The sequence below is a fragment of the Antechinus flavipes genome, chromosome 6 (genome assembly GCF_016432865.1).
Source record: "Antechinus flavipes isolate AdamAnt ecotype Samford, QLD, Australia chromosome 6, AdamAnt_v2, whole genome shotgun sequence".
Lineage (NCBI taxonomy): Eukaryota > Metazoa > Chordata > Mammalia > Dasyuromorphia > Dasyuridae > Antechinus > Antechinus flavipes.
This window is the reverse complement of record NC_067403.1, coordinates 250,541,290-250,560,753: the sequence shown is the minus strand read 5'-3', so window position 1 is coordinate 250,560,753 and position 19,464 is coordinate 250,541,290. Positions and strand designations below refer to the sequence as shown.

Genomic DNA, 19,464 nt, shown 5'->3' with positions numbered 1-19,464 from the left:
TATCTCAGAGTTGTCTTAATTTGCATTTCTCTGATCAATAGTGATTTGGAACACTCTTTCATATGAGTGGTAATAGTTTCAATTTCATCCTCTGAAAATTGTCTGTTCATATCCTTTGACCATTTATCAATTGGAGAATGGCTTGGTTTCTTATAAATTAGGGTCAGTTCTCTATATATTTTGGAAATGAAGTCTTTATCAGAACCTTTAACTGTAAAGATGTTTTCCTAGTTTGTTGCTTCCCTTCTAATCTTATTTGCATTCGTTCTGTTTGTACAAAGGCTTTTTAATTTGATATAATCAACATTTTCTATTTTGTGATCAGTAATGTTCTCTAGTTCATCTTTGGTCACAAATTTCTTTCTCCTCCACAAGTCTGGAGATAGACTATCCTATGTTCCTCTAATTTATTTATAATCTCATTCTTTATGCCTAGGTCATGGACCGATTTTGATCTTATCTTGGTATATGGTGTTAAGTGTGGGTCCATGCCTAATTTCTGCCATAGTAATTTCCAGTTATCCCAGCAGTTTTTATCAAATAATGAATTCTTATCCCAAAAGTTAGGATCATTAGGTTTGTCAAACACTGGATTTCTATAGTTGACTATTCTGTCTTGTGAACCTAACCTTTTCCACTGATCAACTAATCTATTTCTTAGCCAGTACCAAATGGTTTTGGTGACTGCTGCTTTATAATATAATTTTAGATCAGGTACAACTAGACCACCTTCATTTGATTTTTTTTTTCATTAAGTCCCTTGAGATTCTTGACTTTTTATTGTTCCATATGAATTTTGTTGTTATTTTTTCTAGATTAGTAAAATATTTTCTTGGAAGTCTGAGTGGTATAGAACTAAATAAATAGATTAGGTTAGGGAGTATTGTCATCTTTATTATATTCGCTCGGCAGATCCAAGAGCACTTAATATTTTTCGAATTATTTAAGTCTGACTTTATTTGTGTGGAAACTTTTTTGTAATTTTGCTCAAATAATTCCTGACTTTCCTTTGGTAGGTAGATTCCCAAATATTTTATGCTATTGACAGTTATTTGGAATGGAATTTCTCTTTTTATCTCTTGCTCTTGGATTTTGTTGGTGGTGTATAAAAATACTGAGGATTTATGGGGATTTATTTTGTATCCTGCTACTTTGCTAAAATTATGAATTATTTGTAATAGCTTTTTAGTAGAATCTCTGGGGTTCTCTAGGTATACTATCATATCATCTGCAAAGAGTGATAGTTTGGTTTTCTCATTGCCTACTCTAATTCCTTTAATATCTTTCTCGACTCTTATTGCCGAGGCTAGTGTTTCTAATACAATATTGAATAATAATGGTGATAGTGGGCAATCTTGCTTCACTCCAGATCTTACTGGGAAAGGTTCCAGTTTTTCCCCATTGCATATGATGCTTACTGAAGGCTTTAAATATATTCTCCTGACTATTTTAAGGAAAAGTCCTTTTATTCCTATGCTCTTAAGTGTTTTTATTAGGAATGGCTGTTGGATTTTATCAAATGCTTTTTCTGCATCTATTGAGATGATCATATGGTTTTTTGTTTGTTTGGTTATTGATATAGTCAATTATGCTAATAGTTTTCCTAATATTGAATGAGCCCTGCATTCCTGGTATAAATCCTACTTGGTCATAGTGTATTATCCTGGGGATGATTTTCTGTAATCTTTTTGCTAATATTTTATTTAAGATTTTAGCATCAATATTCATTAGGGAGATTGGTTTATAATTTTCTTTCTCTGTTTTCAGCCTACCTGGTTTAGGTATCAGTACCATGTCTGTGTCATAAAAGGAGTTTGGTAGGACTCCTTCAATCCCTATTTTTTCAAATAGTTTAGTTAGCATTGGCGTTAATTGTTCTTTAAATGTTTGGTAGAATTCACATGTAAATCCATCTGGTCCTGAGGATTTTTTCTTAGTGAGTTGATTGATAGTTTGTTCTATTTCTTTTTCTGAAATGGGAGTGTTTAGGATATTTACTTCTTCTTCTGTTAGTTTAGGCAAGCTATACTTTTTGAGGTATTCTTCTATTTCATTTAAGTTGTCAAATTTATTGGCGTAAAGTTGGGCAAATTAAGTCCTAATTATTGCTCTAATTTCCTCTTCATTAGTGGTGAGTTCTCCCTTTTCATTTTTAAGCCTAACAATTTGATTTTCCTCTTTCCTTTTTTTAATCAGATTTACTAAGGGTTTGTCTATTTTGTTGGTTTTTTCATAGAACCAACTCTTAGTTTTATTAATTAATTCAATATATTTTTTTTACTTTCAATTTTATTGATCTCTCCTTTTATTTTTAGAATTTCAAGTTTAGAGTTTGACTGGGGTTTTTAATTTGTTCCTTTTCTAGCATTTTTAGTTGTAAGCCCAATTCATTGACCTTCTCTTTCTCTATTTTATACAAATAGGCCTCTAGAGATATGAAATTTCCTCTTATTACCACTTTGCCTGCATCCCATACATTTTGGTATGATGTCTCATTATTATCGTTTTCTTGGGTGAAGTTATTAATTATGTCTATGATTTGCTTTTTCACGCAATCATTCTTTAGTATGAGATTATTTAGTTTCCAATAATTTTTTGGTCTACTTTTCCCTGGCTTTTTGTTGAATGTAATTTTCAATGCATCGTGGTCTGAAAAGGATGCATTTACTATTTCTGCCTTACTGCATTTGAGTTTGAGGTTTTTATGTCCTAATATATGGTCAATTTTTGTATAAGTTCCATGAACTGCTGAAAAGAAGGTGTACTCCTTTCTGTCCCCATTACATTTTCTCCAGAGATCTATCATATCTAATTTTTCTAGTATTCTATTTATCTCTTTGACTTCTTTCTTATTTATTTTGTGGTTTGATTTATCTAATTCTGAGAGTGCAAGGTTGAGATCTCCCACTATTATAGTTTTGCTGTCTATTTCTTCTTGCAGCTCTCTTAATTTCTCTTTTAAGAATTTAGATGCTACACCACTTGGTACATATATGTTTAATATAGATACTGCTTCATTATTCATTCTACCCTTTAGCAAAATATAGTGCCCTTTCTCATCTCTTTTGATTAGATCAGTTTTTGCTTTAGTTTGATCTGAGATCAGGATGGCTACCCCTGCTTTTTTGACTTCACCTGAAGCATAGTAGGTTTTGCTCCAACCTTTTACCTTTATCCTGCATGTATCTCCCCGCTTCAGGTGTGTTTCCTGTAAACAACATATTGTAGGATTCTGGCTTTGAATCCATTCTGCTAACCGCTTCCTCTTTATGGGGGAGTTTACCCCGTTCACATTTATGGTTAGAATGACCAATTCTGTATTACTTGCCATCTTGTTAACCCCGGTTTATGCTTTTCTCTCTTGTTTCCCCTTTACCCCCCTTCCCAGTATTAAGCTTGTGAGCACCACTTGCTTCGCACAGCCCTCCTTTTTTAGTATCCCTCCCCCTGCCTTAGAGTTCCTCCCCTATCTTACCCCTTTCCCTCCCAATTACTGTATTCCCTTCCACTTAGCTTATACCCTCCCTTTTCACTTTTCCCTTCTCACTTTTCAATGAGGTGGGAGAAGTTTCACCATAGATTGAATATGTCTAAAATTTTTCTCTTAAAGCCAATTCTGAAAGCAGTAAAATACTCACTATATTCATCCCCCTCCATTCTTTCTCTCAGATATAATAGGTTTCCTTTGCCTCTTCATGAGCTGTAGTACCCCCACTTTTCCCTTTTTCTGGTACAATGTCCTTTCCACATCTAGCTTCTAGAACAAGGTATACATGTATTCTTTATACATCTTTATATCCGAAATATAGTTCCCAAGATTAAACTTTACCTTTTTAGATTTCTCTTGAGTTCTGTATTTGTAGATCAAACTTTTTGTTAAGTTCTGGCTTTTTCATCAAAAATAGGTGAAATTTGCTTACTTAGTTGAATGTCCATCTTCTTCCCTGGAAAAAGATGCTCATTCTAGCTGGGTAAGTTATTTTTGGTTGCATACCAAGTTCCTTAGCCTTTCAGAATATCATATTCCAGGCCCTTCGATCCCTTAATGTGGATGCTGCTAGATCCTCGTTGATTCTTATTGTGGCTCCTTGATACTTGAATTGGGTTTTTCTAGCCACTTGCAATATTTTTTCCTTCGTCTGAGGGTTCTGGCATTTGGCCACTATATTCCTTGGTGTTTTGATTTTAGGAATCCTTTCAGTAGGTGATCGAAGAATTCTTTCAATGTCTATTTTTTCCTCTGTTTCTATGACTTCTGGGCAGTTCTCTTTGATAATTTCCTGGAAAATGGTGTCCAGGCTCTTTTTTTCGTCATGCTTTTCTGGGAGTCCAATGATTCTCAGATTGTCTCTCCTGGATCTGTTTTCTAGGCCTGTTGTCTTCCCCAGAAGGTATTTCACATTCTTTTCCATTGTTTGATTTTTTTGGATTTGCTTGACTGATTCTTCTTGTCTCCTCAAGTCATTCAAGTCCATTTGTTCGACCCTGATTTTCAGTGAAGTATTTTCTTCACTCACTTTTTAAAAATCTTTTTCTAATTGTCCAATTGAGTTCTTTTGTTCTATGGAATTTTTTTCCATTTTGCCAATTTTGTTTTTTAGAGAGCTATTTTCTGTTTCCAGTTCACTAATCCTATTTTTCAAGGATTTGATTTCTTTATCCACTCTCTCTTTAAATGAGTGGGATGACTTCTCCAGACTCTCTTGCCAAGCCTCCTTCTCTTTTTCCCATTTTTCTTCTAGCTCTCTTGTGAGAGTCTTTTTGACTTCCGACGAAGATGGAGGAGAGGAGGCACATAGCTGTGTAGCTCTGCGTTTTCTTTCACTATCCATTTCATTACAAGCCTCTGAATTAATGCTTGACTGAAAAAAAACCCACAAATAGTTACCAAAAGAAGCCATCCTTGAGATTTGCCAAGAAAGGTCTGTTTTTACTGGAGGGCTGGGATGGTTTTAGATTGGGCGCAGGCTGAGGGCAGTGGCAGTGAGATCACAGGAGCAGACCTGAGAGGGGGTGGAGAGTGATCACAGCCATCTCTGCGGGGAGAGCTTCGCTACAGGACTGGATACTTTGCCCTGGCAGCAAGTCAGCAGCCCAGCAGAGAAGCTAAAAACACCGGGGGTGAAGAATACAACCCCAAACAGCTGGAGTCTCTCTGGACCTGGCCAGCCCTCCCCCACAGTGTCTCAGCAAGCTCCTGGATCACAGAGCGCAGGCAGAGCACAGTAGTGCTAGTGTCTCACTGCTGCCCTCCCCCTCACCCCCCACAGTCTGTAGAGGAAGCTCGGTAACACCACCCAGCCCCTCCCCCAAAGAAAGACTCCAGTTTTTTCTTTTTTTCTTTGCTAGTTTGCCTTTGATTATTAGACAGAATGAGCAAGAAACTGAAGAGGACTTTAACCCTTGACAGCTTCTATACAGATAGAGAGCAGAGTCTAAATCCTGAGGAGACTGAAAACAGACAGTCTCCAGGTGAATCCCCAAAGGAGGAGATCATCTATTCTTCAGCACAGATGAATCTCATGGAGGAAATTAAAAAGGCTCTCACAAGGGAGCTAGAAGAAAAATGGGAAAAGGAGAGGGAGGCTTGGCAAAAGAGTCTGGAGAAGTCATCCCACTCAGTTAAAGAGAGACTGGATAAAGAAATAAAATCCTTGAAAAATAGGATTGGTGAACTGGAAACAGAAAATAGCTCTCTAAAAAACAAAATTGGCGAAATGGAAAAAAATTCCACAGAACAAAAGAACTCAATGGGACAATTAGAAAAATATTTTTAAAAAGTGAGTGAAGAAAATACTTCACTGAAAATCAGAAATGAACAATTAGAATTGAATTACTCGAGGAGACAAGAAGAATCAGTCAAGCAAATCCAAAAAAATCAAACAATGGAAAAGAAAGTGAAATACCTTCTGGGGAAGACAACAGACCTGGAAAACAGATCCAGGAGAGACAATCTGGGAATCATTGGACTCCCAGAAAAGCATGATGAACAAAATAGCCTGGACACTATTTTCCAGGAAATTATCAAAGAGAACTGCCCAGAAGTCATAGGAACAGAGGAAAAAATAAACATTGAAAGGATTCATCGATCACCCACTGAAAGGGATCCTAAAATCAAAACACCAAGGAATATAGTGGCCAAATGCCAGAACCCTCAGATGAAAGAAAAAATATTGCAAGCGGCTAGAAAAACCCAATTCAAGTATCAAGGAGCCACAATAAGGATCACCCAGGATCTGGCAGCATCCACATTAAAAGATCGAAGGGCCTGGAATATGATATTCTGAAAGGCTAAGGAACTTGGTATGCAACCAAAATAACTTACCCAGCTAGAATGAGCTTCTTTTTCCAGGGAAGAAGATGGACATTCAACGAAGTAAGTGAATTTCACCTATTTTTGATGAAAAAGCCAGTACTTAACAAAAAGTTTGATCTACAAATATAGAACTCAAAAGAAATCTAAAAAGGTAAAGATTAATCTTGGGAACTATATTTCGGCTATATAGATGTATAAAGAATACATGTATACCTTGTTCTAGAAACTGATGTGGAAAGGACATTGTACCAGAAAAAGGGTAAAGTGGGGGTAGTACATCTCATGAAGAGGCATAGGAAACCTATTATATCTGAAAGAAAGAATGGAGGTGGATGAATATAGTGAGTATTTTACTGCTTTCAGAATTGGCTTTAAGAGAAAAATTTTAGACATATTCAATCTATGGTGAAACTTCTCCCAACTCATTGAAAAGTGAGAAGGGAAAAGTGAAAAGGGAAGGTATAAGCTAAGTTGAAAGGAATACAGTAATTGGGAGGGAAAGGGGTAAGATGGGGGAGGAACTCTAAGGGGGGGATAATAAAAAGGGAGGGCTGTGAGAAGTAAGTGGTGCTCACAAGCTTAATACTGGGAAGGGGGGTAAAGGGGAAAGAAGGGAGAAAAGTATAAACCGGGGTTAACAAGATGGCAAGTAATACAGAATTGGTTATTCTAACCATAAATGTGAACGGGGTAAACTCCCCCATAAAGAGGAAGCGGTTAGCAGAATGGATTCAAAGCCAGAATCCTACAATATGTTGTTTACAGGAAACACACCTGAAGCGGGGAGATACATGCAGGTAAAAGGTTGGAGCAAAATCTACTATACTTCAGGTGAAGTCAAAAAAGCAGGGGTAGCCATCCTGATCTCAGATCAAACTAAAGCAAAAACTGATCTAATCAAAAGAGATGAGAAAGGGCACTATATTTTGCTAAAGGGTAGAATGAATAATGAAGCAGTATCTATATTAAACATATATGTACCAAGTGGTGTAGCATCTAAATTCTTAAAAGAGAAATTAAGAGAGCTGCAAGAAGAAATAGACAGCAAAACTATAATAGTGGGAGATCTCAACCTTGCACTCTCAGAAATAGATAAATCAAACCACAAAATAAATAAGAATGAAGTCAAAGAGGTAAATAGAATACTAGAAAAGTTAGATATGATAGATCTCTGGAGAAAATGTAATGGAGACAGAAAGTAATACACTTTCTTTTCAGCAGTTCATGGAACCTATACAAAAATTGACCATATATTAGGACATAAAAACCTCAAACTCAAATGCATAAGGCAGAAATAGTAAATGCATCCTTTTCAGACCACGATGCATTGAAAATTACATTCAACAAAAAGCCAGGGAAAAGTAGACCAAAAAATTATTGGAAACTAAATAATCTCATACTAAAGAATGATTGCGTGAAAAAGCAAATCATAGACATAATTAATAACTTCACCCAAGAAAACGATAATAATGAGACATCATACCAAAATGTATGGGATGCAGCCAAAGTGGTAATAAGAGGAAATTTCATATCTCTAGAGGCCTATTTGTATAAAATAGAGAAAGAGAAGGTCAATGAATTGGGCTTGCAACTAAAAATGCTAGAAAAAGAACAAATTAAAAAACCCCAGTGAAACACTAAACTTGAAATTCTAAAAATAAAAGGAGAGATCAATAAAATTGAAAGTAAAAAAACTATTGAATTAATTAATAAAACTATGAGTTGGTTCTATGAAAAAACCAACAAAATAGACAAACCCTTAATAAGTCTGATTAAAAAAAGGAAAGAGGAAAATCAAATTGTTAGCCTTAAAAATGAAAAGGGAGAACTCGCTACTAATGCAGAGGAAATTAGAGCAATAAGTAGGAGTTACTTTACCCAACTTTATGCCAATAAATTTGACAACTTAAATGAAATGGAATACCTCCAAAAATATAGCTTGCCCAAACTAACAGAGGAAGAAGTAAATAACCTAAACAGTCCCATCTCAGAAAAAGAAATAGAACAAACTATCAACCAACTCTCTAAGAAAAAATCCCCAGGACCAGATGGATTTACATGTGAATTCTATCAAACATTTAAAGAACAATTAACTCCAATGCTAAATAAACTATTTGAAAAAATAGGGATTGAAGGAGTCCTACCAAACTCCTTTTATGACATAGTCATGGTACTGATACCTAAACCAGGTAGGCTGAAAACAGAGAAAGAAAATTATAGACCAATCTCCCTAATGAATATTGATGCTAAAATCTTAAATAAAATATAAGCAAAAAGATTACAGAAAGTCATCCCCAGGATAATACATTATGACCAAGTAGGTTTTATACCAGGAATGCAGGGCTGGTTCAATATTAGGAAAACTATTAGCATAATTGACTATATCAATAACCAAACAAACAAAAACCATATGATCATCCCAATAGATGCAGAAAAAGCTTTTGATAAAATCCAACATCCATTCCTAATAAAAACACTTGAGAGCATAGGAATAAATTGACTTTTCCTTAAAATAGTCAGGAGCATACATTTAAAACCATCACTAAGCATCATATGCAATGGGGAAAAACTGGAACCTTTCCCAGTAAGATGTGGAGTGAAGCAAGGTTGCCCACTATCACCATTATTATTTAATATCGTATTAGGAACACTAGCCTCGGCAATAAGAGTCGAGAAAGATATTAAAGGAATTAGAGTAGGCAATGAGGAAACCAAAGTATTACTTTTTGCAGATGATATGATGGTATACCTAGAGAACCCCAGAGATTCTACTAAAAAGCTATTAGAAATAATCCATAATTTCAGCAAAGTAGCTGGCTACAAAATAAATTCCCATAAATCCTCAGCATTTTTATACATCACCACCAAAACCCAACAGCAAGAGATACAAAGAGAAATTCCATTCAGAATAACTGTTGATAGCATAAAATATTTGGGAATCTATCTACCAAAAGAAAGTCAGGAATTATATGAGCAAAATTATAAAAAAGTCTCTACACAAATAAAGTCAGACTTAAATAATTGGAAAAATATTAAGTGCTCTTGGATCGGCCCAGTGATCATAGTAAAGATGACAATACTCCCAAAACTAATCTATGTATTTAGTGCTATACCAATCAGACTTCAAAGAAAATATTTTAATGATCTAGAAAAAATAACAACAAAATTCATATGGAACAATAAAAAGTTGAGAATCTCAAGGGAATTAATGAAAAAAAAAATCAAATGAAGGTGGCCTAGCTGTACCTGATCTAAAATTATATTATAAAGTAGCAGTCACCAAAACCATTTGGTATTAGCTAAGAAATAGATTAGTTGATCAGTGGAAAAGATTAGGTTCACAAGACAGAATAGGCAACTATAGCAATCTAGTGTTTGACAAATGCAAAGACCCTAACTTCTGGGATAAGAATTCATTATTTGATAAAAACTGCTGGAATAATTGGAAATTAGTATGGCAGAAATTAGGCATGGACCCACACTTAACACCATATACTAAGATAAGATCAAAATGGGTCCATGACCTAGGCATAAAGAACGAGATTATAAATAAATTAGAGGAACATAGGATAGTTTATCTCTCAGACTTGTGGAGGAGAGAGAAATTTGTGACCAAAGATGAAATAGAGACCATTACTGGTCACAAAATAGAAAATTTTGATTATATCAAATTAAAAAGCCTTTGTACAAATGAAACTACTACAAACAAGATTAGAAGGGAAGCAACAAACTGGGAAAACATCTTCACAGTTAAAGGTTCTGATAAAGGCCTCATTTCCAAAATATATAGATTACTGACTCAAATTTATAAGAAATCAAGCCGTTCTACAATTGATAAATGGTCAAAGGATATGAACAGACAATTTCCAGAGGATAAAATTGAAACCATTACCACTCATATGAAAGTGTTCCAAATCATTATTGATCAGAGAAATGCAAATTAAGACAACTCTGAGATACCACTACACACCTGTCAGATTGGCTAAGATGATAGGAAAAAATAATGATGAATGTTGGAGGGGATGCGAGAAAACTGGGACACTGATGCATTGTTGGTGGGGTTGTGAACGAATCCAACATTTCTGGAGAGCAATCTGGAATTATGCCCCAAAAGTTAACAAATTGTGCATACCCTTTGTTCCAGCAGTGTTTCTATTGGGCTTATATCCCAAAGAGATACTAAAAAAGGGAAAGGGACCTGTATGTGCCAAAATGTTTGTAGCAGCCCTGTTTGTAGTGGCTAGAAGCTGGAAAATGAATGTATACCCATCAATTGGAGAATGGCTGGGTAAATTGTGGTATATGAATGTTATGGAATATTATTGTTTTGTAAGAAATGACGAGCAGGATGAATACAGAGAGGACTGGCGAGACTTACATGAACTGATGCTAAATGAAATGAGCAGAACCAGGAGATCATTATACACTTCGACAACGATATTGTATGAGGACATTTTTTGATTGAAGTGGATTTCTTTGACAAAGAGACCTAACTGTGTTTCAATTGATAAATGACGGACAGAAGCAGCTACACCCAAAGAAAGAACACTGGGAAATGAATGTGAAGTATCTGCATTTTTGTTTTTCTTCCCGAGTTATTTTTACCTTCTGAATCCAATTCTCCCTGTGCAACAAGAGAACTGTTCGGTTCTGCAAACATATATTGTATCTAGGATATACTGCAACATATCTAACATATATAAAACTGCTCGCCATTTAGGGGAGGGGGTGGAGGGAGGGAGCGGAAAAATCATAACGGAGGGGGTGGAGGGAGGGAGGGGAAAAATCATAACAGAAACGAGTGCAAGGGATAATGTTGTAAAAAAAAATTACCCTGGCATGGATTCTGTCAATATAAAGTAATTATTAAATAAAATTTAAAAAAAAAAGAGAGAGTCTTTTTAATTTCTTCTGTGAGATTCATCTGTGCTGAGGAACAGATGATCTCCTCCTTTGGGGATTCACCTGGAGACTTTCTATTTTTAGTCTCCTCAGGATTTAGAGTCTGCTCTCTATCTGTTTAGAAGCTGTCAAGGGTTAAAGTCCTCTTCAGTTTCTTGCTCATTCTGTCTAATAATCAAAGACAAACTAGCAAAGAAACAGAAGAAGAAACCCTTGAATGGAGGCTGCTTTCTTTGAGGGAGGGGCTGGGTGGTGTTACTGCGCTTCCTCTACAGACTGCTGTTGGGAGTTTAAATGTTGAGTTCTTGTTCTTCTTTAAAATATTATAAAAGTTCTCTCTGGGTGCCTTCCCTGGAATCAGGATTTTGTCGGTCCCTGTTCGGGCGCCAAAGTGTGGTGAGCTTTTTCTTATCAAACACAGCCAGGTGATAAAAGTTCAGATCTTTTGTTATCTCCAAATATAGCCTGGTTAGCTTAGAGGTCTATCTCTCTGCTTGGTTCCAAGAGCTCCCTCCAAATGTCGCCAAATCCAAAGGTTCTGTCCTTCAGCCTCTGCCTCTGTTTTCTTCTGCCTCCAACCAGCACAGAGATGGAATGAATCTCTTGTCTCCTTTACTTGGGGCTCGGCTAGCTTTCTGGTGAGTCTTTCAGACCAGCTTGGTCTCAGTGGGGGGCGTGCAGGAGCCCAGCCACCTACCACAGTGGTGTGAGATAAAGATGAATCTGATTGTCCACTGAACTCTCGACTCGTAGCTTCTTCCTCTGAAAACTCTTCTTCTGCCACCAGCCAGCCAAGTGGAAAGTATTCTGCCTTGCCTCGGAGAGAGGGCTTCTGGCGTAATTCCACTGAAATCTCTGAAAGTGCTCTCTGTCTGCACCAGAGTGCTCCTCTCCAGTCCTGTGCTCTGAGATCCCAGAGCATGCTGAGTCACTGTGGGGGAGGGGTGGCCAGGTCCCGAGAGACTCCAGCTGTTTGGGGCTGTATTCTTCACCCCAGTGTTTTTAGCTTCTCCGCTAGGCTGCTGACTTGCTGCCAGAGCAAAGTATCCAATTCTGTAGCAAAACTCTCCCAGCAGAGACGGCTGTGATCACGCCCCACCCCCTCTCAGCTCTGCTCGGCTCTGAGCTGCCTGCCTTTCCTGCTCTCACTGCCGCTGCCTGTCTGCCGGTAGCCTGCGGCTGATCTAAAACCGTCCCCGCCCTCGATCTAAAACAGATCTTTCCTGACGAGTCTCAAGGATGGCTTCTCTTGGTAACTAATTGTAGGTTTTTTTTTCAGTCGAGCATTAATTCACAGGCTTGTAATGAAATGGATAATGAGAGAAAAACGCGGACGTTACACAGCTGCGTGCCTCCTCTCCACCATCTTGGCCAGAAGTCCTCATATGAGTGTTTTCAAGAAAAATTTATGTCTGGGGGATTTGGACTTAAAAGAAAGATAAGTGCTGCAGAACTGATTCTATGGTATGATAGTGGTGCTGGACAAGACTTTAGAAAGACTCTTGGTTGACCAGGGGATAAAATCAGTCAATACTTAAATTAATCCCCACTGTTCACTGGAAATTCAAATCCTGAAGCAGTGTAAATCTTTGTCCACATAATATGAAGATGGGACCCACTGGCAAAGACCTTGTTGTTAGAAATGATTGAAAGTAAAAGGAACAAAGAATGGTACAGTTTAAGATAGATAGTGTCATGGAAACGATTAATATTAACTTGAACAGACGTTGAGATATAGTAGAGCATAGCAGAGCAATGTAGGCTATGGTCCATGGGGTCATGAATAGTAGGGCAGGACTTAATGACTGAAAAACAAATGTGTACTAGGAATTCTGCCCAATTAGATTATTTTTCTTTTCCCTAAAATAATCAGGTCTTACTATTACATTTCTCAGTGGCAACAATGTGGATTAAATTTCTGTTTTTCAACCTTCTCATTCTACATTTTGTAATTCTCTGGGAAATTTTCTTGAATATTTTCCATTGACCACTGAAAACCACAACCTGAGTGTCCCAAATAAATTTATAGCTTTTACTAAAGACTCTGTTTCAAATCTTCCTCAGATTGACTTGTTTCTTTTTTTTACACTTTGTCATTTTAAAATTTCATTCATAATTTGTTCCATTGAAGTTATTCTCCTTCCTAATTTTTTTCAGGAATGATTTTGCCAAAGGTTTAGTTTCATTATCATTTGTATTTGCTTTTATTTTAACTTTGAATCGCATCACTGTGAATAACAAATTCTCCTTTATTCCTAAATTGACCTTATCTACTTCTGAGATTTATATTGGACAATTTTATTTCCCCCGTTTTCCTCTTTTTTATTAAAGCTTTTTGTTTACAAAACATATGTATGGGTAATTTTTTTTTAATATTGACACTTGTAAAGCCTTCTGTTCCAGATTTTCTCCTCTTTCCACCCACCCCATCTCCTACATGTCAGGTAGTCAATACATGTTAAGTATGTTAAAATATATGTTAAATCCAATATATGTATACATATTTATACAGTTATTTTGGGGCACAAGAAATATTGGATCAAGAAGGAAAAAGACCTGAGAAAGAAAAGAAAATGCAAGCAAACAACAGAAAGAGTGAGAATGCAATGTTGTGGTCTACACTCATTTTCCACAGGCTTCTCTCTGGGTGTAGATGGCTCTCTCCATCACTAAACAATTGGTACTTGCAATGTTCTGGTTAGTTTTCTGGAGGACTTGGAACCAGCCTTTGTTTCAGCAGAGTAATTGCCATGAGAATAGCCAGGGATAAAGTCTCAAGTCTTTATTGTCTCCTTCACAGTCTCTCTCCTTCACTTGGGGGCCTGGCTACCTTTCTGAAGGGCCTTCAGATGGGACTTGTTTTCAGTGGAGAAATAAAGGAAAGCCACCAGGAGCCTGATCCAAGATGGAATGGTCTCTCCTCCAATCCTTCTTCGTATATATATATGTATAATAATAATAATATATAAAATTTCTATAAAATTCATATCCTACAATTTACCTAGCATATCTGTAGAAAATAATTGGTTGCTGGGTTTGTTATTTTTCATTTGTCTTTAGTTTTCAAGGAGAAAGGAGAAAAAGAGTTCAGAAACTCTAAGAGAAGGTCAAGACAGAGAATGAAAACTTTTGGAAGCTCCAGATTCCGAGCCTGTTTTCCATTGATAGTCAATCCTGGGACATGGGCATAATCCTTTTTTCCATAAAGAATAACAATCACCTGTCCTTGCTTTCAGCTCCACCACTTTCTAAAATCCATCAGTTCTGTCAATAATGCCAGTGATGGGTCACATGAGGATGGAGTCCAGGCAGATGCTGAGACATATGATATACTGAATTATAAATACTTCCCTAAGCAGATAGAGACGCTGGTCAAAGTGGGTGAAGTGTGTCCTCTTGCTCAGAGATTCACCATTAAGGAAGAAGACATAGATTGGCCAGAAGATTTCCATCAGGTAAGGAGCCAATGAATATCAATGTTATCACTTTGTCTCTTTAGCTTCCTGGACACTGGTTGTTTCTTCACTGGTACAATGATGTTTCTCACAACTACTGGAAATGTGTGTGATAGGCTACTTATATCCACTAGAATAGACAACAATTATCCCCCAAAAGCATTTATTTACAGATGATTACTCAATATCTGGATTTCTATAGACAAATAATTTAATCTGAGTTTGTATTTGAGTTGGGTACAGTTGTACAAAGCTGTGTTTTATTTTAAAGACACAATGGCTTTAGAGATTTTTAATATAAATGTTGCAGATATAGCCTCTGCTGACATCAAACATGTATTTTTATACAATTTCATTTGTGTATAATTGGATAAATTCCATTGCCCCTTTACAATAGTCCCAAGAACAAATTTCAAATATCAGCCTGAGAATAAGATTAGCCTGCACGTGATTGTTAGATTCAATCAAGTTGAACATGGCAATTAGTTTATTTTAGTACATACTCTCTAAAATTATGATTCCTTGAAACATTCTGGGTAGAATGCTTGAATTTATGAAAACACAAAAAAAACCATTCGGGGGTTGGAAATTAATACAGTATATTTCCTCTTGTGTAGTCAAAGCCATTTCAGCATTACAAATTCTAAAACGGAATGAAGTTTAGAATTAAAATGGTACTTGGGAAAAACTAAGCCAACAAGGTATCACAATTAAAAAATATTAAGGAGCTTGATAGTACCTACTGGTTAATTTGTGTGGAATTATTGGGGATAAGATGATCTGAAGTGGAAGATGAAGATACAAGTTTACCTTGAGAATTACATCATTCCTGTCCTGCAGAATTGCAAATACTTTATTCTACCTGTCTATTATAAGAGAACTTTGAAATCTTAATTTCCTCAATTCATCCATCTTTCACCAATTGTTTTTTCAACAACATTTTCTCCCTTTCTCTGCTGGAAATATAGACTCCAACTTCTAGGTGCAATCTGAAGTGTGGCCCTGGATTCCAAAAGACAGCTCTTAAAAGCAAGCCCATGTGTTGCTATGCTTGCAATCCATGTCCTGAAGGGGCAATTTCCAACCAGACAGGTGGGTTCCTAAAGATAAACTATCCTGCTCCCAAAGTAGTAGACATTCTAATTTTTTAAAATTTAAACTGGTGTGCTTTGTATTTGGCAAAATAACAATAATTTCTGAGTTGAAATAACATTACATTTATTCAGTCCTTCTCATTCAATGTGCTTTGTGATCATTTTTATAATTAGAAGCATCTCATGTCCAAGATACCAAAAATCTGTCGAAGCAGAATCCAACAGGATTTTACTACCATGGGAATCCCTAATACTTCCTTGACCTTGCAGCCTAATTGGAATCTTCCCCATTCCTGTAGGAAAGTTTAGTCTAAAATTTAATTCTAAACTTTTTCCCTCTTAAGGGAAAAATTAATAGCAAAATATTTTAATTCTAAAACTTTCCAAGCATAAATGCTTTTGGTTTAAGGGCAGAAGTCTGGTCTCTGGATTTAGTCTTCATGAAAATTTACCTTGGCATAAGATTGATTAGAGTCCTCAAGGGAGATTATTTGAAAGATTTGTTTTCTGGTGGATGGAATCCCAACTCCAGAAAACTTGGCTCACAAAAATCTGAATAAAAATTGATCATCCTCAAACCTATCTCAGTGTCAAAGCTGTTGAGACTTCATCCTGATTTGCTTTGTATTTGATATTGATCAATACAATAGTATGTTTGAAAGGTTAAGCTTTGGGGGATTTTTTTGGGGGGGATTTTTTTGGTAGTTTGTCTTTCTCCATTTATTAAATCTTCTATTTTGTTTACATAATTCTTACTCTTTATGTCAGTCCTTTGGATTTGATTTTTATTCTCATTTAACTTACATCGTTATGGTCAAGCTCCCAAAATAGAGTATTTCTCACCTTATTTCAGTTAGCATTTCTTTTTTTCCAATTACAATTATTTTTCAGAACATAATGTGTAGTATTTATTATGAAGGCTTTCTTTTTTTATAATAATAGCTTATCACTTGTCAAAATGCGTACAAAGATACTTTTAAACATGCATCCTTGTGAAAAAATATCTTGTGTTCTGAATTTTTCTCCCTCCTTCATCTCTCTTTTTCTCTAGACAGCAAGTAATTCAATGCTGTTTAAACTTGTGCATTTTTTCTCAACACATGTCCATGTTTATTATGCTTCACAAGAAAATCAGACCAACAGGGAAAAAATGAGAAAAAAAACCAAGGAAAGAAATAATGACAAAAAATGGTGGAAATACTATGTTGTGATCCACATTCAGTCCCCATAATCCTCTCTCTGAATGTAGATGGCTGTCTCCATCACAAGTCTCATTGTTGAAAAGAGCCAAATCTATCACAGTTGATCATCACATGGTATCATTTTCAGGGTGCAGGGTTCTCTTGAGTCTACCTACTTCCCTTTGCAGCAGATAATGGAAATCTCTCCAGGCCTTTCTGAAATCACCCTGCTGATCATTTCTTATAAAACAATAATATTCCTTTACATTCATATATCATAATTTGTTTAGCCACTCTCCAAATGTTGGGCATCCACTCTCATTCCAGTTCCTTGCCACTACAAAAAGAACAGTTCAAATATTTTTATACATGTGGGTGGTTTTCTCTTTTTTATGATCTTGTTGGGATAAAAACACAGTAGATCCATTGCTGGATGCACAGTTTTGATAGCTTTTTCTTCATAGTTCCAAATTGCTCTCCAGAATGGTTGGATCATTCTGGTCCACCATTTAGAACTCCACCAAAAATGTATTAGTGTCCCTGTTTTCCCACTTCCCCTTCACCATTTGTCATTATCTTTTCCTGTCATCTTAGCCAATCTGTGAGGTGTGAAGTGGTACTGCAGAGTTGTCTTAATTGGGATTTCTCTAATCAATAGTGATTTTGAGCATTTTTTTGTATGACTAAAAATGATTTTAATTTCTTCTTCTGAAAATTTTTCATATTCTTGGACCATGTACCAGTTGGAGAATGGCTTGTTGCTATAACCTTACATTCAGAGAAATACAACAAAAAATCTTTTTCACCTAATTTTTAAAACCAACTCTTCGCCTTCCTCTATGGTTTCAGTGTTTCATTTCTGTTCTTGAATATTGGATTGTGTATAAAATGACCCTTTTGGACTCATTGTAAGTGGTTTCAAATTGAAATGTATTGCAGGGAGTTTGAATTTTTGCTTAGCAAATTTATGATATGAAATAAATAATTTCTACACATTATTTTATCCATATATGGAGACACAAGGAAACTGAAATTTTCTTCAGCCTTTAGAACATTTTTCCATCTTACTTACAAGGAGTCCAAAAATGAGATGGAGCTCAATATGAAATGAATAACATTGTATTTATAGGGGACAAAAAACTGATCAGTCTGGGATATAGCATGATTTTACTGTTGTTCATAGATGCAGAGCAGTGCCTGCAGTGCCCTGAAGATCAATATCCTAATAGGGAAAGAGATCGATGCCTTCCCAAGACTAGGATGTTTCTGGCCTATGAGGAACCTCTGGGAATGATTCTGGCCTGTGCAGCCATCTGCTTCTCCCTCCTCACTGTGCTGGTCCTGGGGGTCTTTGTGAAGCACAGAGACAGCCCCATAGTCAAAGCCAATAACCGCAGTCTCAGCTACACTCTGCTGGTCTCCCTCAGTTTCTGCTTCCTCTGTTCCTTGCTCTTCATTGGCCATCCTACCACTGCCACCTGCCTGCTGCGCCAAACCACATTTGCAGTTGTCTTCACAGTGGCTGTTTCCTCCATTTTAGCTAAAACCATCACTGTGGTTCTGGCCTTTAGAGCCACCAGACCAGGGAGCAGGCTCCGGAGCTGGCTGGGATCCACAGCATCTTACTCTCTCATTTTAACCTGCACCCTCATCCAAATGTGTCTCTGTGGCATCTGGCTCGGGACATACCCCCCCTTCCTGGAGATGGACATCCACTCTGAGCCTGGCTCCATTATCATCCAGTGCAATGAGGGCTCCCTCCTCATCTTCTACTGTGTCCTGGGCTACATGGCCTTGCTGGCCTTGGCGAGCTTCACTGTGGCTTTCCTGGCCAGGAACCTGCCAGATACTTTCAATGAAGCCAAGTTCCTGACCTTCAGCATGCTTATGTTCTGTAGCGTCTGGATCTCCTTCCTGCCCTCGTACCAGAGCTCCAAGGGCAAGGCCATTGTGGGCTTGGAAGTCTTTGCCATCTTGACCTCCAGTGCCGGGATTCTCGCTTGCATCTTTGCTCCCAAGTGCTTTGTGATCCTTCTAAAATCAAAACCAAGTACTCTGGGGATACTTAAAAAGAAAGCGACTCTTTAAGAAGCCAGATCTTCTCAAGCTGGCCAATCACAGTCAAGGAGCTCCTTTCATCCGAAGTCATAATAAAATGTTAAAGGCTTCTCATTCATTTGCCTCTGTTTTCTCTGATATTCACCTTTGGTTTTTATTTCAATATAATAGCCTTTTGCAAGCATTCTATTGCCTGATTTAAGAATAAAGGTAGAATGGGATCACTTGTTATTTTAAATTAGTTTACAGATAGCAGACTATACGTGAATAACAGTTTTCAATATTGGTGGAAAATAATTGTGGAATTTAAGTAAATGACTGTTTGGTTTCTAAGCCTCGACTTTAATAAGTCCATCCAGCATTCTGAATCATTGATGTGTTGCTTGGAAAATTAGAACTTTAATTTCCCACCAGTTTGCTTGAATTATATCATTAACAATTATTTTTGAGTGAATTGA

The 19,464-nt window shown here is 36.8% G+C and overlaps 1 protein-coding gene across 1 annotated transcript in view; it reads left to right on the top strand.

Annotated features, from left to right (window-relative positions):
- Positions 1–19,036, top strand: part of LOC127541651 (vomeronasal type-2 receptor 26-like) — a 34,372-nt gene extending 15,336 nt beyond the window's left edge. The window contains exons 4-6 of the mRNA XM_051966870.1: positions 14,455–14,673; positions 15,642–15,765; positions 18,132–19,036. Of these exons, the coding sequence (XP_051822830.1) occupies positions 14,455–14,673; positions 15,642–15,765; positions 18,132–19,036 (1,248 nt within the window). The remainder of the gene's footprint in view (positions 1–14,454; positions 14,674–15,641; positions 15,766–18,131) is intronic.
- The last annotated feature ends 428 nt before the right edge of the window (positions 19,037–19,464 follow it).